The sequence below is a fragment of the Ambystoma mexicanum genome, chromosome 5q, assembly GCF_040938575.1.
Source record: "Ambystoma mexicanum isolate Mex_15411 chromosome 5q, UKY_AmexF1_1, whole genome shotgun sequence".
In the NCBI taxonomy this organism is placed as follows: Eukaryota; Metazoa; Chordata; class Amphibia; order Caudata; family Ambystomatidae; genus Ambystoma; species Ambystoma mexicanum.
This window is the reverse complement of record NC_090933.1, coordinates 1,049,673,278-1,049,696,733: the sequence shown is the minus strand read 5'-3', so window position 1 is coordinate 1,049,696,733 and position 23,456 is coordinate 1,049,673,278. Positions and strand designations below refer to the sequence as shown.

General features: G+C 45.5%; 1 protein-coding gene across 4 annotated transcripts in view; it reads left to right on the top strand.

Moving 5' to 3' along the window:
• The window catches only part of ENPP2 (ectonucleotide pyrophosphatase/phosphodiesterase 2), a 1,757,842-nt gene that overhangs the window by 1,638,653 nt on the left and 95,733 nt on the right, over positions 1-23,456 (top strand). For all 4 annotated transcript variants that reach the window (XM_069621550.1, XM_069621549.1, XM_069621547.1 and 1 more), the window contains one exon: positions 18,149-18,226. In XM_069621550.1, the coding sequence (XP_069477651.1) occupies positions 18,149-18,226 (78 nt within the window). The remainder of the gene's footprint in view (positions 1-18,148; positions 18,227-23,456) is intronic.

Genomic DNA, 23,456 nt, shown 5'->3' with positions numbered 1-23,456 from the left:
GGAAGCCAGTTGTCAACCGACAGCAACTAAAAAAGTAAGTGTGGCATGGGTGGGGAGTAAAGCAATCACTCTACTCCAGAAAGCCCTGCCACTCTACATTACCTTACCAAAAACATAGACTGCCAGGCGAACATCAGTTACAACACTCATACTTAGATAGAATTGTGACCATCAGCCTATGTCTATTCGAGACAGGATTGTAATTTTTGACTTGCATTGCATCTAGATAGAATTGTGAATGTCAGCATGTGCCAAACTTAGATGGAATTGTGAACATTAGCCTGAGTCGCATCTAGATAGAAATGTAAATGTTAGCAAGTGCCACACTTAGATGGAATTATGATTGTTAGCATGTGCCACACCTAGATGGAATTGTGAATGATGGCATGCGCCAAACTTAGATGCAACCCGTGATTGTTAGCATGTGCCACACCTAGATTGAATGTGAACATTAGCCAGCATTGCATCTGGATAGATGCAACCCGTGATTGTTAGCATGTGCCACACCTAGATTGAATGTGAACATAGGCCAGCATTGCATCTGGATAGGATTGGGATTGTTAGCATGTGCCAGACCTAGATTGAATGTGAACTTTAGCTCGCGTCACATCTGGATAGGATTGTGAATGTTAGCATATGCCACACCTAGATGGAATTGTGAACATTAGCCTGAGTCGCATCTTGATAGGATCGTGAATGTCCGCATGTGCCACAGTTAGATAGAATTGTGAATGTTAGCATTTGCCTAACTTAGATGGAATCATGAACATTAACCTGCGTCACATCTAGATAGAAATGTGGATTATAGCATGTCCCACACTCAAATGGAATAGTGAATGTTAGCAAGGGCCACACTTAGTTAGAATTAGGAAGGGTAGTAAGTACCACATTTAAATAGAATTGTGAACATTAGCCTCCGCCAGACCCAGACAGAATTGTGAATGATAGCAAGTACCACACTTAGGTAAGATTGTGAACAATAGCCTGCGTCACAACTAGATAGGATTGTGAATGTCAGCCAGTACCACATCTAGATAGAATAGCTATTGTTACCCAGTACCACGTCTAGACTGTATTGGGAATACTATTGAGGCCAGATTTAGATAGAATTGTGAATACTAGCTTGCTTCACATATAGACAGGATTTTGAAAGGTGGGCCAGTGCCACATTTGGACACAGTTGTGAGTGTTGGTGGGCGTCCTATATGAAAAGGATTGTGAATGTTAGCCAGTGCCTGATCTAGGTAGAAATGCAGAGATATTAATACATCACTTCTAGACAGTGATGCCAATAACCAACCCACTAACAATTACACCCCTCTGCATACACCTCTCAAACTCTAGCCAAACACAAACCTATAGCACAACAAACCGCACAAACTTCACTATACCGCAACAACAAAACAAACCATACATAGACTTGCACAACAGAACACAACGGCTTCTGACCGGAAAGCACCCCAAGCCCAGCGAACAGTGTTAACCAGGCTGAGGCTGCCAACAGCACATCACTGCTCTTGCACTTTTCCCACTCGTTCCCACTAACTCAACCCCCTTCCCTTTTCAGAGCCTCCAGAGCGCCAGGGGACCACTCCGGTGATGATAGTGCACGGTACAAATATCCTTTAACATTAACCTGTGTCCAGAAGAACCTTTTTTTCGAGGATCGGCACCTCAAGCGCCTTTGTCTTCCCCAGGATCACAACGCAGACAGATGTGACATCTGCCGTTCCTTCTCATTGAAGATCAAGAAGTATCACCACAGGAGGTTAGTGGCTTGGATCGAGCAGGGAAGGGCCTCTAGCTCGACCTCTGGGTGCAGTCAAGCCTCATCCAGGGCAGGCAGGTCCTCTGAGCATTCTCGCTCTGGTAAGAAGAGGTTGAGGTTCTTTGAGGATGCACCTTCTGGGGATAGCCACAAGAAGATGAAGATCCATGCTCCATCTGCACCCTCAGCGGTCCCTGAGGCTGCAGGACCAAGTTCTGGAAGGAGGCGACCTCCGTTGCAATCTCTGACAGTTAGCCTGCCAGCTGGTGGGTTTCCTCCATCTGCAAGGAAGTCACTGACACCATTCAAACACCAGCTGTCGAAGAGCAGACCTTCTGGAGGCCTGTCGGTGGCTCTACCTTCTTCACAGTTGGCGATGTGGGCCCCGTTGACAACCCTGTCTGCCAGGACCACCATTTCATCAATGAGCTCCTCGTCGATGACCTGGTCAACAACCCTGTTGACAACCTCATCAACAACCCCAGTCATCGAAGTAAGGAAAACCAGCTCTTCCTTCGGCGACAAGTTCGGCAGCGACAGGCGTCTCAACTTACACAACGACTACTCTTCCTAGGGTCTCTTTGCCTCTGAACCTACCGTCAACGGTCCAGACTACTGATCGGCAGATTCCTATCGTAGCCTCCTTTTCCGAAGGACTTGAGTAGCGTGAGGGACTTGCTTCCACCTGAAGATTTCCTGTCCAGGCCCGCCAAGACTGCTCCCTTGGGATTTCCAAGGAAATATCTGCATATATACACCAGTTCTGAGGACTGTCTACCAGAAGACTTCTACTTGGATCAAGAGGGAGGCCATGGATCCATGCCTCAAGAGGGATCACCGTCCCATGAGACCTACCAGCCATTTGACCCTGTCAGGGGTTTGAGCCCGGCTCCTGCTCTGGCTCCACCATTTGCACACACTCCTGCACCAAGGGCAACCTGACCACCCTGCATACTTTAGTGGCAGAGATCCAACAGTTGCTGACTGCAGCACCTGTACCTGGTCCAACAAGAAGTCCTCCCAGGTCCCTTAGGCTAGGCATCAGCCAACACAGCTGGGTAAGGTGCTTGTCCCCCCTGGACCTGTGCTTGGGGCTTTGCCCCCGTGGAAGAGGAGCCAGTTTGCACAGACACTGGCACTGACACAGACACCACCGCAACTCACACTGATGAGTAAGCAGATTATGTTCCCACTGATTGGGGGGGCAGATGTTTACGAGCCTGCCAGGGCTTCACCTTCAGACGAAATTGACTCTGTCCATTCCATCAGCTCGAAGGCAGCCAAGTTCTTCAATATGGTGCTGGAGGAGAAGGATGGCTTCCCTTTTCAATAAAGAGTCCTCAAGGAAGACTGATGTGTTGGTTCTGTTGTTGGATGACATTTGGGAAGATGAATTGGCAATCATGAAGGCAGCAAAGCGTGACCGGCTAGTGAAGAAGTATCAGGGACCCGGATTCAGCCCCCAGGTGTCTCGGCTCTCTGCCTTCTCTGGACTGTGTGCTGTAGTCTGCCACCAGAAAATGAACCACTTTCGCCATCCATGGTGCCTCCTGAGCAGGAAGGCAAGAAGCTTGATGGGGCTGGCAAGCTCATCATTACTACAGCGGCCTCCACCATCAAGCCCGCCAAAGCCCTTGCCATCCTGTCTCACTACAACATGGAGCTGTGGTGTAAGCTTAGTCCCATCCTGGACTTCCTCGCTGATTGCAAGAAGCCAGAGCCCGTGGACCTATTCCAGGAAGAAGTGGCTTCAGGCCACGCCATTATGGTCATGCTTGACATAGCAGATTCACGGTTCTGCCAGATGGGGAATGGTGTGGCACCAGAGCATCTAGTTCTCTCCAGGCTGGACTATTGCAACAGCCTCTTACGAATGAATTGTGTCCTCCCACGTATTCCTCATCTTAGATATATATCCTTACCCTCAGTTTCGCCTTGGAAAATGTTTCCTCTCTCCAGCAGAGGGCGCTCCACTCGAGGCGACGACATCGATGAACCTCGGTGGCCTCCATCGAGCACCAACGTCATCAGTTGTATAAAGGTCTTGTGCGCGCCTGTTGGCTTCAGTTCCGTTTTTCTGTTAGCTTCGCTTTGGATCGAGATAAAACGGCACTTCAGTTGTAGCGAATTATGTCGTCGTCTTCTAACCCGTCCATTCCAAAATGGGTTTTAAGAAATGCCAAAGGTGTGGAAGAAAAATGTCGCTGACCGACCCTCATCGCAACTGCCTCTGGTGCCTCTGTTCTGAGCATCGAATCAATGACTGCGGTTCCTGTCAGTCTATGACCCATAAGGCCTTGAAAGAAAGACGAGGTAAACTGCCGGTGGGGGAGGAATCCTCAAAGTTTTCTTGGAGAGGGAAGAAAGACACGGCTGAGTCTTCGGTGAAATGCCATAAAAAATCCAGATCGAGGAAGTCCTCTTCTTCTTCGTCCAAAAGAGCGAAGAGAAGACGGCACTGATCTCCTTCTTCCTCGACTACATCAGAGGAAGTTATTATTTGTCCAACAAAGCGTGACTCCCCTAAAAAGTGGGAAGCATTTAGAACATCGATGATGAAAATTGTTGAGAATGCGGCCCAGACCCCCTCAAAAATGTCTGTTGAAGATCATGCCTCTATGCACACAACAAGTGACAGAGGAAGGTCTAAAACCTGGAAATCCGACAAGAAATTGTTGAGGGTGTCTTCTAGGGATTCTTCCCAAACACCTAAAAAGAAAAGCCTTCCAGTGCATAAACAGGAGGCAGACCTTAAGAAAAAGACTTTAGACGTCATTAAGAACCTCGACGAAAACATCTTTGAAGCCTCCGTCGAAGGCCGTCGGGTATAAGGGATCGACGACCCAGCCGAAAAAAGTTACGTCGAGTACTCTATCGACGACCTCCAAACTCCTTCGACGGCATTGATTGTTTCAAAGGCTCCATCGACGGCGTTGATTGTCTCGAAGATACCCTTGACGACATTTGTAGCGCCTTCGAAAACATTGAAGAATGCCTCGACAACATCGAAGGTAACGGCCACGACTTCGACGCCATCAACGCTTCTGTCGACGTCGACACCAATTACAGGGGTGAAACCTATTCCTGAGAAAGTATTTCACCCAGAAAGCAGACATGATTTTTTCAAAACTATGTCATCCATATATGGAGAAATGTCTTCAGGAAATGAGGAGGAGGATGAAGAAGATGATGAACCTGAAGTTTCATCAGCAGGGGTAAAATATGGTGCAAGGAAAGTCCCTGAGGAATTAATTGATCCTCACTCAAAAATGCAAGACCTGTATGAATGTTTACAATCTGCAAGTGGACTAGATACGTCCCCTGAATACGAGTTTGAAAAACCAGATCCAGCAGAACATGCTGATTTGGGTTATAGAAAACGCATGAACAAAGTAACAGAATTTATGGGATGGGGTAGGAACTCACCTGTATACCAGGATGATGATATGACAGATATTTTGTCAGGGGGTCCTCAACCAGATCCCATACTTCCCTTTCATATTTCCTTGGAAAGGAGAGTAAATGCTGCTTGGGAAAAACACAAAATCCATCCAGCAGTGAATAAAAAATATGTGGCAAAATACAGACCTTGTAACTCTGATCCAGAGTACTTGAGTAAGCATCCATCTCCTGAGAGCCTGGTAGTTCAGGCAGCCACATCAACAAAGAATGCTGCATACCCTACAATTCCCCCTGATAGGGATGACAAAAAGATCGATGCATGGTCGAAAAAGGTTTTTACATCAGGGAGCATGGCTCTAAAATCCACGATTGTATCTTGCACTCTGGCGAGTTCACTTATACTCTGTGGGACTGCATGTCAGCGGCAGCTCAACACATCCCGGAAAGGAGAGGAACGTGATGGTTTCCTGTCCATAATAAAGGATGGCAAGGAGGCTTGGGGGAATGCCTTCAAGCGGGTTTGGACACAGCTGACAGTATCAGCAGGTCCATGGCGTCTAGCGCAGTGCTACACAGATTTGCGTGGCTAAGGAAGTCAGGTTTCGCACCAGATGTTCAATCTAGACTTCTTAATATACTATTTGACGGCTCAAGGATGTTTGACAGCAAAGCAGATGAAAGTTTGGAGAAGCTGCAGACCTCCAAGGCAGCGGCAAAGTCACTCCGTGCTGCTATAAAACAACCTACACGGGGCTCATCTTCCTGGAGGGGTCGTCCCTTTCGTTTTTACTCCTCACTTGGGAGAGGAAGGGGACAGGCCAGTCAAAAAGGGCAAAGGAAATTTCCTGGGGGGCGAGGAAGAGGTGCTAGATCTGCCCCAGCAGCGGCATCTGTCCCTTCAGCTGCTGCTGGAGCTGCCGCAAAACCACTCTCTTTCTAAAGAAACTTCAGAATCACCCACCGGAATACAACTCTACCAAAAATCCAGACCCACTCCTGTTGCAGGAAGTTTTAACCCTGCTACAGAAAGGTGCAATAGAACGTGTACCTGTAGCGGAGAGGAACAAGCGTTGGTAGTCCCCATATTTCCTCATTCCAAAGAAGGATGGAGGACTGAGACCCATCTTGGACTTGAGAAACTTGAACAAGTTCCTCAGGAAGGACAAGTTCAAGATGGTCACTCTTTCTCAGATCCTTCAGGCTCTCCAAATTCAAGACTGGTTGGTATCATTGGACCTCCAGGATGCTTACTTTCATGTGCCAATCCATCTCAAACACAGAGTACCTGAGGCTCGCAATTGGCAATTTTCACTATCAGTTTCGAGTTCTGCCATTCGGGTTGACCTCCGCCCCAAGAGTTTTCACCAAGTTGACGGCGGTAGTGGCAGCGAGTCTCAGAAGAGGGGGGATTCATGTCTACCCCTATTTGGACGACTGGATGATCAGGGCACGTTCCCCAGAACAAGCTCGGGACCATCTATACAAGACTTGCCACTTCCTTCACAAACTAGGGTTTTCTCTGAATTTAAAAAAGTCAAACCTACCACAGAAACTCCAGTTCATAGGAGCAATCTTGGATACTTGTTCGTGCAAAGCCTCCCCCCTCGAAGAGAGAGCTCACCACATTCTGCAGATGGTAACAAAATTCCAGAATGCCCAGTATCTACCGGCCTTTGGCTTTCTCAGGTTGCTCGGTCTCGGGGCATCCTGCATTTTTCCAACCAGAGTGGCACAGGATCTACAATGGTGGACTTACAGACAGCATATCCTCAGAGGGGAATCTTTTTGGCAACCATGGCCAGAGATAACAGTAGTGACGGACGCTTCCCTTACGGGATGGGGAGCTCACACCAATGAGTTGATGATCAGCAGTCGTTGGTCTCCATCGGTGTCCAAACTACATATCAACCTATTGGAGCTGAGGGCAATCAGACTAGCACTGAAGGCCTTCCTGCCAGCTGTACGGAGAACGAATGTCCTGATAATGACGGACAACACAGTGGCCATGTACTACCTCAACAAGAGAGGAGGTGTAGGGTCACTACCACTGTGCAGAGAGGCAATACAGTTCTGGTTCTGGGCAATACAAGAAGGGATCTCTCTGTCTGCCATTCACCTAGCAGGAGAGCAAAACATAGCGGCGGACGCTCTGGGCAGGTAGAGCACAGTCTCCCACAAGTGGGAGTTAGCTCAGGAAGTCCTTCTGGAGATCTTCACCCTTTGGGAAACCCCTCAAGTGGATCTGTTTGCGACCAGTGTCCACAGGAAATGCGAACTGTATTGCTCAAGGGAATTTCCCCCGAGAGGAGCTCTAGGAGACGCATTCGTAGTTGACCGGGAGTTTCCACTGCTATACGCGTTTCCTCCAGTCCCTGTGATCCCTCAAGTAATCGGGAGGTTGAGGAAGTACGGGAAAACCATCATCCTAATTGCTCCGGATTGGGCCAGGAGAACGTGGTACCCGTACGTTATCGACATGTCCATTTGCCCTCCAATGTGTCTTCCAAAAAGAGAGGATCTTCAGAGGTCAACATACTCAACCTTCACGCATGGCTTCTGAGAGGTTGAGATACAAGGATTGGGACCTTCCGGATGATGTTATGGAGATTTTGCTTTCGACCAGAAGGCCAGCGACGAAATCTCTGTACTGGTGTCGTTGGAACAAGTTCAGTAACTGGTGCAGGGATAAGAATGTGGACCCTTTTCAATGTGATATTCCAATGGTATTATCTTTTCTGTTACACTTGGCTAATCTGGGGCTCCAGGTTAGTACGATAAAAGTATACATAGCAGCACTATCCATCTTCAAGCACTCGTCTGAAGATAAATCTTATTTTAAGATACCTTTAATAATACAATTTCTAAAAGGTTTAAACAATGTTTTTCCACCAATACCTTTTCAAGTTCCTTTGTGGGATTTAAATTTGGTACTGAAATTTCTGACATGTGCACCCTTTGAGCCTTTACCTTCTTGCCCATTAAAGCTTCTTACTCTAAAAGCTATACTTTTAATTGAATTGACATCAGCCCGCGGAGTAAGTGAGTTGCAGGCACTTTTTAGTGGTCCTCCTCACACCATCTTTCATAAAGATAAAGTTGTCCTTGGAGTCAAGCCTTCTTTTTTTTGCCAAAAATAGTTTCAGACTTACCTGTCACAGAAAATAATTCTACCTACTTTCTACCCTCCTCCTCACACATGTAAGAAAGAGGAAAGACTACATAGGCTAGATCCTAGAAAGGCTCTTAGCTTTTATATCTCAAGATTGTCAAAAATACGTCAGTGTGACCAACTGTTTGTGGGATACACTGGTCGTAAGTTAGGACTACCTGTAACTAAACAAACAGTATCACGATGGATAATCTGAGCCATAACAGAGTGTTATAGTCTAGCTGGAAAAGATCCCCCTGAGGGTGTTAGAGCTCATTCAACTAGGGGCATGGCAACTTCAACAGCACTTAAAAGGGGTGTTCCTGTACAAGATATTTGTGCAGCAGCCACATGGTCATCCATGCATACTTTCATAAAACATTATGCTTTGGACTCAACTACCTCTCAAGGAGGTCAATTTGCCAAATCTGTGCTGCATTCAATACATGACTAAAAAGATATCTGTACTCATGCCTCCAATAAAAAACTGCTTTGGGAGTCTATCTAAGATGAGGAATACGTGGGAGGACACAATCCATTCGAAGAACAAGTTACTTACCAACTGTAACGTTCTTTCGATTGGATGTTCCTCCCACATATTCCTCGTCGACCCTCCCAACCTACCCCACAGTACAGTTTACGTGGTTTACACTCTGATTTCTTTTGAGGCTGGGGTCAAAAGAGGCACGTCTTTAACAATGGTCATGGACTCTGATGCACGAAAAAACAGAACTGAAGCCAACGGGCGCGCTCGAGGCCTTTATACAACTGATGACGTTGGTGCTCGACGGAGGCCGCCGAGGGACATAGACGTCGTCGCCTTGAGTGGAGCGTCCTCTGCTGGAGAGAGGAAAAATTTTCCGAAGCAAAACTGAAGGTAAGGATATATATCTAAGTTGAGGAATATGTGGGAGGAAAATCCAATCGAAAGAACGTTACAGTTGGTAATTAACTTGTTCTTCTCACTCAATTTGCCTAACTGTACCATTCGCCCCTTGAAACTAATCCAGAACAGGACTGCAAGACTTATCCTTGGCCTCAAGCCCAAGGACCGCATCTCTCCAGCCCTAAAATCTCTCTACTGGCTCCCAGTGGCTGCAAGGAGTAAGTTCAATGCCCTCTGCATCGTCCACAAGGCTTTCTGCGGTCGGGGCCCTCAATTTAGACGGAGAGCATTGGATAAATACCTTCCTTATAGAGCCCCTCACTCAGCTACCTCTAACTCTGAGGGCCATATACTTCTCCAAGCAGAGAGTTGGGGTAGATCTCTCTCCTCTGCAGGTGCCTCCCTCCGCGCCCCTCTCAAAATTGAGCCGGACCACCTGAAATTACAGAAGCTGCTCAAGATCTTTCTTTTCTCCTTTGCCTTCTCTCTCTCGCTTCCTTGCTAACCTACATGCCTGCTGCCCTGACTAGTTGCTTGGTACCCTCAGAGCCTCTCTGGGTACCAGGCCTCTCCATGACCAGTCATCCTTGCATTGCCTCCTGGCTTACCGCTCATTTAGGGGCTGTAACTGCAACTCCTACAGCCCCCCTGCCTTCTTGCACTTACCCAGAGCTGCACTACCCTGACTGTAATTACTCGGAGCCATATGGCCGTGACCGCACTTCCGCCTCCCCTGCAGTCTCCCTTCCCCCCTGCACTTTTCGTTGTCCCACTTGCACAATACGAATGACGCAAGGCCTGGTAGGATAGTTTGTCTGGTCTTCCCTCGCTTGCCTTGTAGCGCCTAGAAACACTTGTGTAAAGGCGCGTTATAAATATCATATATATCATGCACTAAAGAATTTCGTAAATGTCTCAGCTTTTTGTCAATTTTGGATCTCTGGGACACAGGAAGGTCCTGTGTAAGACTTCCATATCCAGGTGGCTCTCCGGCTATATGATGCATGGTTATTGTCTGACCAAGAGACTGCTTCCAGGCCGGCGAGGAGCCCACTCCACCAGTTCATTGCAGCAACAACAGCGTTTCTCTCTGGTGTTCTCCTACTTGACATCTGTAGGGCTGCTACGTGGAGGTCTACCTATGCCTTTACAAAATGCTACTGTCGACAGGGATTCCAGGCAGGAGTCTCGGGTCGGCCAACCAGTGCTATGCAACCTGTTTGAGGGGAGTCTGTACCAGGGGTAAGTGTATTGCTTCTGTGAGCCTTGCCACCACCTAGGACCCCATGCTGGAGAAGGAACAAGTTACTTACCTGTAACGCGTGTGCTACTAAATCTGAAGATGGCCACCAGGGGTGGAGCTTAGGAGGACGAGTGTCATTGGCTGGGGGCATTATGACCCAAAGGACACTGATAGGCTATAGAGGAGACGAGCAGTTTTAAGTTTAAAGCTAAACTTCTTTCTTTTTACTGAGGATTCCCAGCCTGACAGGGAATATTCATGAGCGTGTGAATCCATGCAAGACCCATGCTGAAGAATAAGAGTTTCAGGTAAGTAACTTGTTCTTTACTTACCCCCCGAAAACCGATTTTCCCAGATGTCATTGGATAATCTGCGGGTTACTGGGGGCTCAATTTTCCGCCCTTTGTTGCGATGAGGGATGCCCAGGAGTTGCGGGTTCAAGGATTCTTCCAGAGTGCAAGATGCAACCTCTAGCGTTGAAGAAACGTAAGACACACTGATTCCAACCTCCTCTGGACACTTCACAGGTTGGAAAAAGATAAATTCTTTTTAAAAATTTTTTTTATTTTATTGGTTTTTTTTCAAACCTTTAAAAGTGACAACATATGTACAAACAACACAACACTTAGACATACAAACAAACCATCATCAGTATTATCCTTTTGTGCGAGTTCCAGTCACAGAGTTATTGTACAGGTTTTACTAATTTGATTCACCTAATGGTGCCACATCAGACATTTTTCAATTTGCTCCAAAAAACGTGTTAATGGAAGTATCAGTTTCAAGTCGGTTCCTTGGTACATCTGGTTCCACCAGTCATCGGCACAAAAGGATGGATGGATTACACTCCATTGGCCCAGGTGGATTGATCTTTCAGATTTCAGCTTAGGGCAAAATAGCACTAAGTGTTTTAGTGACTCTTTGGCTAACAAACAAAATCGACATTTGGGTTTTAGGTGCTCATTGTTCTTCCATAAGTGAAGACGTTCAGTAGTTTTGAACAGATTTAGCCTGAACAGTAAGAACAGCCTTTTTGCTTGTGGATCTGGAAACAGGGTAATGTAACACTGCTGGGTATTAAGGGCACGTGCTTCCAGTGGCACATCACACATCGATTTGGTTATCGCTCTCTTTGTGCATTTAAGCTCCCAGTCGATGCGCCAGATTTTAAGCTTTGCCCCATCTGGATTTTCATGGAGCAATTCGCTCTTGATGTCGAAATTCTGTAGTAACTCTTCGCGCCTGTTTGCCCACATTGTGATGACATTGGAGTTACCAACTGAACCATCATAGAAGATGTCAAATTGAGGAATTTGTGCTCTAGAACATGTTTTACGGTACAGGTTTAGTAGACTCCAGCAGATCCTGGCATGAATCGATATTATCGACAGTTCATATCTTATACAGGCAGTCTTCACGCCTTTCGGGAGTGTTAACACTTTGGACCAAAAGCAGTTCTCTAAAGAGTCCCAAATTTCATAAGAACAACCAAGAGCATTTTCAGCCCGTATGTCAGTACAGGGATTACCTTCTGATGGTAGAAGGCCAGCACAGGTTTTAACGAGAATTTTCCATATCTTTTGTGGATAATTAGTGCCTGGTTAGCTAGTTGTTTGCATTTTCTACTTATGTCAGCTTGCCACGGTCCATCCGTTATTGAAGAACTTATGATCATTCCCAGGTATTTAACACTGGCAGATATTTGCAACGGTTTGTGGCCTAGCGTCCAGTTTGGGGTGCGTTTCCGCGCCACCCAGCAGCCTTTTAGGTTTTGCAGGACCAGTATTTCACATTTTTTCGTGTTGATCAGTAGTTGATTAGAAATAACGTACTGTCGAACTGCATTTATCTTTCTTTGCAGCCCAATATGCGTCCGGTCAAGGATGATCAAATCCTCAGCATATAGTAGCCAATTTAAGTGTGATTTGGCCACTTTCGGCGGAAATGATTTTGTTACTCCGATTTCTTCGCCTATGTCCGATATGAAAAGGCCAAATAGTACTGCAGCTAACGGACACCCCTGTTTGACTCCTTTGAAGGTGTTTATTGCTTTGGATAATTGCCCTAATTGATCCAGCCTTACACGAATAGAGGTGTTTGTGTGGAGTTCTCTAATTGCCGCTAATAGATCTGACGGGCATCCTCAACTCTTCAGTTTTTCCCACAGGATCTCTCTATTGATGGTGTCGAAAGCATATGAAAAGTCTATAAAAGCTAGATAGACCTTCGTGTTAGACTTTATCGCTTCCATTTTGATAATATTTAGCAGGAGTAAATTCAGCGAGCATCCCACCTGCTTCACGAAACCTGATTGGCGCTTATCCACGTGGTTCGAAGTTTGTGACCAGGCTACGAGTTTTTGTTGGAGCATCGTGGCGTAGATCTTATCCAGGACGTCTAATAGAGCAATTGGACGATAGTTCTTTGGGTTTGCTCTGTCGCCTTTTTTAAATATAGGTACCACTATCGCGGTCTTCCAGGATTTAGGCGTCTGGCCACTTAAATTTACTCTATTAAACAACGTTATACAGAACTCTGCCCATTGCTCTGGATGTTGTTTTATAGTGAAATTTGTCAGGCCATCTGGACCAGGTGCCCGTGAATTTTTTGCTTTTTTGATGATGGTCACTATTTCATCTTTTGAAAAAGACAAGGCCCAAGATTTCGGTGTTAGTATAACAGGGCCGTCGGTTGAAACAGGTGCTTTATATAAACCTTCGAAGTGACTTATCCAATCAGATTCAGACACCATGCAACCTTGAATGGCTTTTTGGGGGGCGTGCTGATTGTTCATAAACCTCCAAAAGTCTCTAGAGTTCTTATTTTTTAATACCATCAACATCTGTTCTGCGTCGTTTTGGGCCATTACATGCTTATGAGCTTTTAGCCAGTTTTTGTATCTCTGCTTAATCGCCTTCGTCGCGTAAGTAAGTTGAGCCCTTTGAACACTTCAGCCTTCGGATGTCTTGACGCATACGACGCTTTTGTGTCAGCAATTCCCGGTCAAAGCAGTGTTGGCGTACAAAGGCCATATTTTCAAAGCCCGCTTGCTTGGGCTTATAGTGTGTCAGAAGATGATCATAGTCGACGTTTGGGCAGGTCTTGCAGTAGAGATTTACCAGATGTTCCACATCCTGTGTTTCGAAGCTCAATCTTACTCCATTGGAAACTACCTGGAGTTGATGGGGCCATAGCTCAGATTCCTGTTTTGTCGTAGTTGTAAATTCAGTTATTAGCATGTTATGGTCGCTTTCTGTCTTTTCAATAATTTTCAGCGAGGTTATCCGAGGATGTAGGGCTTCTGATACAAATACATAATCAATTGTTGACCTTTGCCCATCACGATGCCACGTGGGGGCTGGCGGCATATCGTCACAAGTGTTACCGTTTAGAAGTTGTACGTTTCTAAGGGTCAATTCCTCCGACCACGACTTGGCCAAAGAAGTTTTTTCCGGGCCTGATGGTTTAAAAAGGTCGATGTTTAAATCACCACAGATGAGAATGTTCGGCCAGCGATTTGTTTCCAGCAGTTCATCAACTATTTCCATAATTTGATCGATGAAAATCTGTTTCCCAGCATTCGTGTGGTGCCAGTACAGGTTTACAACACACACCTTGTCCATGGGTGACCCTTCGTGTTTTAGTTTTGACATTAGCGTTGCTTGGATGAAAGGGGAGTAATTGGTCGAACTCACAATTCTCCAGCCTGAGGATTTCCTAACCATGGTGGCCAAGCCCGACATCGGGCGTCCTTTTAAAGATTTTAGAGCAGGGTTTAAGGCCACCTCAAAGTCATCCATTACTGGGGTTTCTCGTAACCATGTTTCCTGGAGACAAGCGATGTCGATTGCTGCAAGCCAGTTTGAATTGAACAGGTGTGAGAAGCCACGGGTGTTCCACGAAGCCAATCTACACCGAGCTTCAGGGTCCTCATTCCGGCATTATTGGGGATTTTTGCTGCACAAGGCTGCAGATAACCATTACCACTCATGCTTACCGCCACTAGGGCTGAAGGATTTGTTACTAGAAACACTTGCTCCATCTTGTTCGGCGTTACAGAGTATAGTGATTCGTATATTCTCTTTTTGTAGCTCCCTCTCAGAGACCTCCAGTATTTGTTCGTGGCAAGAATTACCCAGTTTGTTCTGTTTGGTTCCATCCAAGAGTGCCTTCTGAGTTGATGAACAAGGGGGGGTGCTTGAACGTTGATGACACTCTGATCCATGGGCTCCGGCATACTCCCCCACGCGTCCTTGCTTATGGCTTTGTGGGTGTATGGGACCTCAGTTCCATTGGGTGTTTTATGAGCCGAGTCGGAGTATTTGTAGACTTCAAAGCCAAGAGAAAACAGGGCGATATTGGCATCCAGAAGATACATTCCAGCAACTGCCTCCATACACAGGTGACTACAGGCATCCTTCCAGTCGTGGTCAAAGAAGCTGCTCCAGGACAGGATCACTTGATGCTGGGATGCTGAAATTCAAGGAGAAGGCTACTTGTGGCACAAGCTGGTGACCACCCAAGTTCCAGGTGGTGCTTCTTGCGAGGTAGCCCATGAGAGAGCTGGTCAGACACGCCAGGCATTCCAGGGACACTTCTGAAGGCTCCGGAGGGCAGGATCATCGAGAAGGTGTGAAGGCTAGCTGGTCCCACTAGTCCAAGGGCTGGAGCACCGCTCAGTCTTAGTCAAACAGGAGGGCTTCACCAGGCCGGACAGAGGAAGGGATGCCGGGCCAGTGAAGGAGTCGTCTTCAGATCGCCATCTGTCTGTTTCTTCCAGGGATTCTTGGCTCCAACGAATTCAAGAAATGACTTCAGACGTCCTCCTCTTATCCGAAATCTGAGCTGGAAGCAAGTCTACATTTGAAAGAATAATGAAACATTATCTTTTTATTAATTTTTTCAATTTACCTGTAAAATGTTTCACATATAAACATGTCCCGGAAGATAGATATTTGTTATCCGAAATGCATTGGACGATGCATTTAATGGTAGTCTACGTCATGAAAACTGCATCTTTTTGATTTTCAGTGAGTGTTACTGTACAGTAATTCGAAACAAAAAAACTTGCAATGGTGCAGACTGCCCATCTTCCACTAGTTTCCTGGCTTATTTCTGCCAGGAAAGATTGATAAAAAATGGATTGATGAAAATGTATCTGCTGCCACCAGCTTGTCTTTACCCACTGTGACATGTCAGGGGGTAGCTAGCGAGGTGAGCCTGCTACTCAACATTCCCCCTTGGGGTGGTGGAAAGCGGGACCTCACAGGGAGAAACTCCCCTCACTGGGACAAGGACTCCTGTTCCGTGAAGGAATGTCCATGAGACCATGAAACCCATAAAGTATACTGAGAAAAAAATCTGAAAGTACTACTGTATGTTATTGCAATACTCCATTTCTTCCTTTAAATATTGATACCACTAAAATCAGACTAAAATCAACATAGTGTGCCCTCAAGTCATCTTGCATCTGTGAAGAAGATGATTGATGGAGTTATACCAACTACTCCTTTGCCAAGTACAGAAGATGCTGGGAAGAGGTGGCCCAGAGGAGGCTTGAAGAATACACAATAGACACAAAAAAAGACTGACACTCCACTGGGGATTACCCAGCTGTATGAGCTTAAAATGGAGAAAGGACTCATTGAGAGGCGAAGCAGGTGGGAAGACTGGCTGACCTGGGAATTTCAAACCTGGAAGCAAGAAGCTAGCCCAGAGAAGAAAACCTCCAGTTGGGAGGATGCCAACAGCTGTTTTCAGGAGTCCTTTGCAGTCTGACGCAGAGCAGGCCTGAATCGAAGCTTGGAACTGACAGATGGTGGAGTGACCTCGAAGAGGTAGACTGAGCGGTCCTTTAACTGCACCAGCACAGCCAGGCCATAGGCCCTGCAGAGCTAAAGCACAGCAGTGGGGAGCGAAAAGAGAAGCAAGGAGAACGTTCAATGAAAATACATTGACCCAATACCCCAGGAAGAACTGGTGACATGGGCCCAACAAAGAAGAGGTAGTGGGGATCATGGGACACCCGGTAGGGGATTGGGGAAAGGTGCTGAATGGAAAGAAAGCCACAGAAGTATTCTCCCTCATTTCTAGAGTTGTGCTAAAAGTACCAAGTGTGGAGATTACATCACAAGTGATCTTCCTTGTCTCTGTTATTGTGTCAAAGAGACTGAAAGAGAAGAACATATCCGGAGTAGTCTCCCTCAACACTCTATCCTCAAGAAGGACACTATGGCTAAAGAGTGCCACAAGAACAGTGTCCTTTGTCAGAGTGTTAGAAGGAACCAAGGACACAATGGGAGCAGTTCCCCTTGTTTTCACTGACAAGAGGAGGGGAAAGAAAGACCAGAAATAACTGTGTATTGGAAACAAAAGGAGTGTTTGACCTTTAAGCAAGCCCTAAGTGAAGACTGGGAAAAAGTGCAAAGCTGATAAAAACTGCCGCAGGAAGTTATCCAAAGATAGCCAATGGCTGAACCAACTGAACTAGGAGAAGGTAGTCATTCTCCTGGTTTTCCACGTAATTGTTGAATTGGAAACAAAGGCAAAAGGTTACCAAACAGCAGCCTGGAGGCTGACCAAGTTGGTCAGCTGACTTGTTGGACCATGAGAAAGGAGTAATTCTCCTTTTATTCTCTACAAGTGCAGAAGTTGAACTATTATCAAATATCAAACACTAATAGAAGCCCCTATGGCTGATCCCATTGAACCAGGAGAAGGAAGTCATTCTCATGGTGCTGTTTATGTTAATGTCTTTCGCTGCTGGTAGGGCTAGAGTGCCTGCCTGCGGGCCACCAGCGCTCTACAAGCCTATAAATAAATAAGAGTAGGTTAGTTTGAACAGAAGACGAACACTTTGAGTTTCACAACCACCCTGACGATGAGCACCCAAGTTATTCTTTAGTTTGGGAAAACCTTTTAGGGATAGGGAAAGATGGGCCTTTTTCATTATTATATAAATATTATTGTGAACATTCCCACCCCTCCTTACTCCATCATGCCACAGTGCATATAAAAGTAACCAGAAATCCCAAGTATAAAAAGCTAAAATGATACAAAAGTATCCCCACTGCACTGTGGGGTGCAGTGTGCAATGTTAAAAAGTACAAGAATTCAATAAGGAAACATAGTTTCCCAGTACTGATAGTTTGTAGGACGGATCAGTTTCCCTATAACAATGAGCAAAAGGGAAGGGAAGCTTAAGGCTTTATGTCCCTTAAAAACAGAGCAAAAAGAAAGGGGTTCCAAAGGAACTATGGAGGGAAAGTTGCAAAATGAGAACTTTCTTAACAAAGCACGTGACTGGAGAGGACACAGTGGGGCTGGGATCTTTGGGAGAGAGGTAGAAAGTGAAATGCATATGTGTTAAATCACAACTGACATAAAAAATTTCAAACCTGACATTTAGAACTTACAGTAATGATAATGTGAAGTATACATTAAGCAGTATTTTTTAATGCATATTTTTACATTTTGGGGTTTCATATTTGTCAGACTGAAGGCCTTCGATGGAAGAAATAAGATGATATCGTTTATATTAATTTTCAGATTTTACCTGATGAATTTCCTTCTGAACCTTTTTCCCACTTTGGAACCGAAGCTAGCTTTAATTACCCAGAAAACCTAACTGCATGATCTCAAATATGTTTTCTTTGTTTGATATTTAATTTCTACAATTTCACCTTCATATATTTTTTGTAGAATTAAGTTCATCTGCAGAAGCAAAGTATGATGCCCTACTGATAACAAACCTGATTCCTGTGTACCCGGCCTTCAAAAGTAAGCATTTTATGCAGCATTTGTGTCTAATGGAATGATCTTAAATGTCAGCCCTATCCCATTTATGTACCAACCTGGAAGTTGTTTTGTATTTAATCCAGAATAAAACAGTGGTCAGTTAATGATGACAAAGCAATCTGCAAACACACAAAATTGTTTAGTTGGTGATGATTTCTAATGGGTGAATACTTAATTGGTAGTTTGGCAATTCGTACATGCTTCCTATTTTTCTAGCAAGGCTACATTTATGGAAAATACAACTGATAAGTGTTAGGGACAGTTTTTCTAAAGTCCAACTAAGGGCTTCATGAAACCATATCGGAGGCAGTTCAAAACTCCACTCTTGGTATAAGACTGTACCACCTGAGAAAATTTGGTAGCGTAGACCGAACAGCCATCCTTATCTTAGGAGGGAGAGAGGGCTGTAGCTTGGTACAAACACATTGTAGCATACATATGGTCCAAAGAAACACTGTATTGACTCAGATTGTTTTAGATCTGTATAAAGCAGACCATAGAAAGCAAAACCCAAGGGTAAACTTTAAGAATGACCATCTGTTATTCAAGGTAGGTAAACCCTATTTGTAAGCTGTTGCACTCATTCAGTTAAGAATAATAAAACCGTACCAATACTTATTACTTTTTAGACGGGGGAAACAACATTCAAAGTTAGTAAAGCAACTTGTACACTTTTTTAAAAAAAATATATTTTTATTTCATTTAGTTAATTGCAACTTTTAAAATGGATAAACGCCTCCATCCATTATGATATGTTAAAAAATGTTTTTAAAAAGTTCACTTTCCAATCAAGTTCACATATCTATCTCATTTTCCATGAGAATATTCTGTTGGTGATTTGCCTCGTAGCTTCAGTGGGCTAGATATTTCATCAGTATAACTTCCACATCCTCTAAGAAGAATATTAATGCAAAACATTTTCGAGGGGCAGAATGGTAGTCAACGGTAAGCATAAACTTCATGACACTTGGTAACTTCAACGTTCACAGAGATCCAGTTTCCACACTAACCTCTTTAGCAAGTAAGTAATTTCACACTTGTTATACTTTCAAGACAGAATCCTAATCTTATAAAGTCTATAACATGATTTTTCTCAAAGGCAGAAGAGGGACTTAGTGGTCTAGGTGTCCGCTATAGGCAAGTTAGGATAGGTTTCAGTTGCAGGAAAGTCAAAGTTCCAAAGGATATCTCCTTAAGCAAGTAAGAATTAGCTTCATAGTTAGTGTTCAGGGACTTCACAGAAGGCTCCCTGTATTTGTTCCAGCATTAGGCCTTGGCAAGTGGTTATGAGCAAACTCCCAACCACACGAATCACCCAGTCAGCCTCACAGGGTGCATACAAGACTGAAGGTAAATATTAGTCACTGTTTTTATTCTTTAGTTGTATTTTAATTTGGTAAACAACTGCCATCGTAATTTTCTATTTTTGTAAAGGTTTTCTTGTTAAAACCAAAAACAAATAAATAATAAATAAAGAAAAAAAGAGCCTCTGGGTGGATGCCTTCAGGATGCAGCATCAGAGGACCCGGTCCCTGGATTCTTGGTCTGGAGACAAAGAAACTAGACACTGGATGGGAGCTTGCAGCAGCAGTCAAGCAATCATCAGAGGAGGCTTCCAGCAAAGGTTTCTTCAAGGATTCTTGCAGCTCTTTGGATTTGGCGCCTTTTTACTGCAGCCAGATGAAGAACGAATATCGCTCATCTGATTCTCTTCACACTCTCGGTTCTGTACACTGGTGAGGAGACGTCAGGGATTCTAATTGTCTCTCTGGAGTTCGAGCAGGAGGTCATCAAGGTTTTGGGTGGATTTGGACATCAGGAGACAATGCATGGCATTCAGGCTCGAGGTCCCAGGGTATTGGTGGTGTGCAGCCCAGCAAGGTCGCAGCACGTCGTGGGATGGCTCAAAATGCAGGTCCTCTTGAGAGTAGTGGATCTCATCAGCCTCTTTGTAGGACTAATTGCATTTGGGACCCACAGGTCGATTGGAAGGAAGGGTTGCACCAGTTACACAGCAGGCTCTCCGGTTGCTGGAAACCACAACAGCCATCTTTTCTTAATCTTCATTATTTCCCAAAACATTTTGGCAACCATGGGCAGAGGCGCCCGTAGTAACGGACGCGTCTCTGAGAGGCTGGAGCGCTCACCTGACTGAGCTAATGGTGAGCAAAACTCCATGTAAGTCTTTTGGAGCTGAGAGCAATCAGACCGGCGCTGAGGCCTTTTTGCCCTCCATACAGGGGAACACTGCCCTGATCATGACGGACAACACAGTGGCCATGCATTACACCAACAAGAGAGGCGGTATATGTTCCATCCCCATGTGCAGAGGGGCGAGGCAGCTGTGGGTGTTCCAGAACAAGATCTCCCTGGCAGCAATTCACCTTGCTGGGAAGGAGAATACGATGGCAGATGCCCTGAGCAGGCAGGGCCTGGTCTCCCTTGAGTGGGAGATTTACCAGGAAGAAATTCTAGAGATCTTTGCCTCTGGGGAACCCCTCCAGTGGATTTGTTCATGTCCAGTATGAACTGGAAGTGCACACTTTCATGCTCCAAGGAATTTCCCTCGAGTAGGGCACTGGGGGACGCATTGGTGGTGGACTGGAACTTCCAGCTCCTGTTTGCGTTCCCATTGATTCCTGTCATTCCCCAAGTGATCAGGTGGTTGAAAAGGTACAGAGCGGCCATGATCCTGATTGCCCCATACTTGGCCAGGAGGACGTGGTACCCCGATCTTCTGGATATGGCCATCTGTCCTCCACATCGTCTTCTCCGGAGGCTAGACGTTCTCTCTCTGGGTCTTCACCCGAGCATACACACGCTCAACCTAGACGTCTGACTTCTGAAAGGTTCATTTACAGGGATCGACGTATTGCTTTCGTCCAGAAGACCAGCAACTAAGGTTCTATACCACTGCCGTTGGAAACAAATGTGCAGCTGGGGCAGAGTGCAGGGCGTGGAACCCTTTTTAGGGGACATCTCAAAGGTGTTGTCTTTTCTGCTTCCTCTGGCAAGACCGGGCCTTCAGATGGCTACAATCAAGGGCTATTTAGCGGCGCTATCTGTTTTCAAGCGCACGCCAGAACTAGTGCTATATTTCTTGATTCCCCTTTTTAAAGGCCTGACTAACATCTCCCCCCGGACTCCTTTCATGGTGCTGGCATAGGACCTGAACCCGGTACCTTATGGCTTCTCCATTTGCATCATTGCAATTGTCCTCTAAGACTTCTTTCATGGAAAACATCTTTTTTGGTCGCTATTTCTTCCGGGCACTACCACAATAGATGGTAATAGGAGTCTGTTCTTTAACACAACTGAGTTACTTGGGTACGAGGCCCCAACCAATTTTATGTGCAAGTCTCCCAGAATGGTACACTTTGTGTAGAATTGTGAATTAAATCAACCTAAATGTACTGGATATCTCAACCTTCCAGGGACCTATTAATGCTTCCCTCCAGTCTTCATTTTGTAATAGTTCCACTTTATGTTCCTACTTGCCTCTGAGCTTCTCAAGGGAACGGCTCTCAACATTTTTGATCTACTATAAAGAGAAGAGCTTGGTTTCTTCATAACCCACTCTTCCATCAATTCTCCTCCAAAATGACTTTGTCCAGCAACTCTAACTTTTCCCACAAATTGTGATAGTAGGGCATGTCATAGTTGGAGACATTTATAAAAGCCATGAACCTGCATTTAAAACTTCTCCCTCAACTCAAATGACAACAGGGTCCCTTTTTTCATAAAGTCCCTTATAGCTCCTATGCCGTTGTTGTGCCATTGCATACCCTACACAGTCAACTATTTACCTCTGTTATGTCTCCAGGGACCCATATCCGAGCCATGGCTGTCCTTTTCTTTACTCCAAAGTGGACATAATCTCCCTGCTCACTTGCATATTTGCCACTTCTGGAGGTGGGGACAGCTTGCCCCATCCTTCTAATACACACAAGACCTTTTACGGGCTGCACTGGATCACTAGTACTATTTTCAACCTTATAGGTTATTCCCTCTACATCCCTGTTAGGTAAGATTTTGTTTATTCATCTTTCGCTCCTTGAATGCAACCCTCCCACCACCGACATTCTGCTAGGAGTTTGTTCCTGGCTGTTGGAGGGAAGTGAAGCCATTTTGCTTTACTTCCCTTGCTTAGCTGATTTATTTTGGGGGCACTATCTCCTTCAAGATTCCTTGTTGTTTTGATGCAGCATTCATGTGAAGTGCTACAGGGATACTTTGTTTTCCTTTCCCTTTTTCTTTTAGTAACATTTTTTGATATACTCCAGACTGGCTCGAGGCAGCGTATATGTTTCTAACATGGGTTTTGTTTTATCTCACGTGTACCTTTTGCATTTTACCAGATTACGACATTTTGAGTATGTATACTGTGATGAATCCTGCAGAGTCAACACTGATTCCCCGGTGTTGGTCCCCTCCCGCATGGCCAGGGAAAGGCAGCCGCTACCAAATCCTGACCCTGCGGGTGGTATCATGTGGGAGGATCATGGGGAAGAGATGAAGACCGGGGAGAAATGCTGGCTCCAATGGGAGGGATGCAGTATTCTCCCCCTTTCTCTGAGGAGGAAGTCCTAATGCCAGATTTTTTTTGATTGCATATTGTTATAAAACATCTGATTTCTTTAATGATTGTATTTCAAACACAACTGTTCAACAATGTGATCCAAAATCATTTGAAACCCATTGGAACTCCAAGTCCCAGAAAGCTCTAAGTACTGTGACGAGGTGGAGGCCCAAGGAGTTCATGTGGAGGAAATGTGACTTTGAAAACAATATTCAGTCTAGTTGTTGTCAACTCAGTCAATTACACAGGAAATTTAAATCCCCTGATCAGCTTTGGAAAAGGTAGCAACAAGGAGAACACCAGGAATGAGAAGAACGAAGAAAGTGAGCAAAGTAATGCTGTAGAGTGTGCCGAGTGGGAAGCGTGACCGGTGACAGAGGAAGACCTATGGAGGGCTGTGTGGAGAACAAGCCCACAAGAATAAGGTTGGTGTCGCTCAGGACCGGAAGAAAATTCCAGGAGTGAGAGTGCAGATGGCACGCAGCAGGGCTAGAAGTGGAGACTCGGTCCTACGGAGCTGCGCAGATCTTGGCAGCGAAGGCGAGGTGAGCTAACACACAGACACTGTCCAGAAGGGGAAGCTGGCCCCCTCGCAAGCGCATATCAGACACCGCATGGTGAACTGGTGAGTCA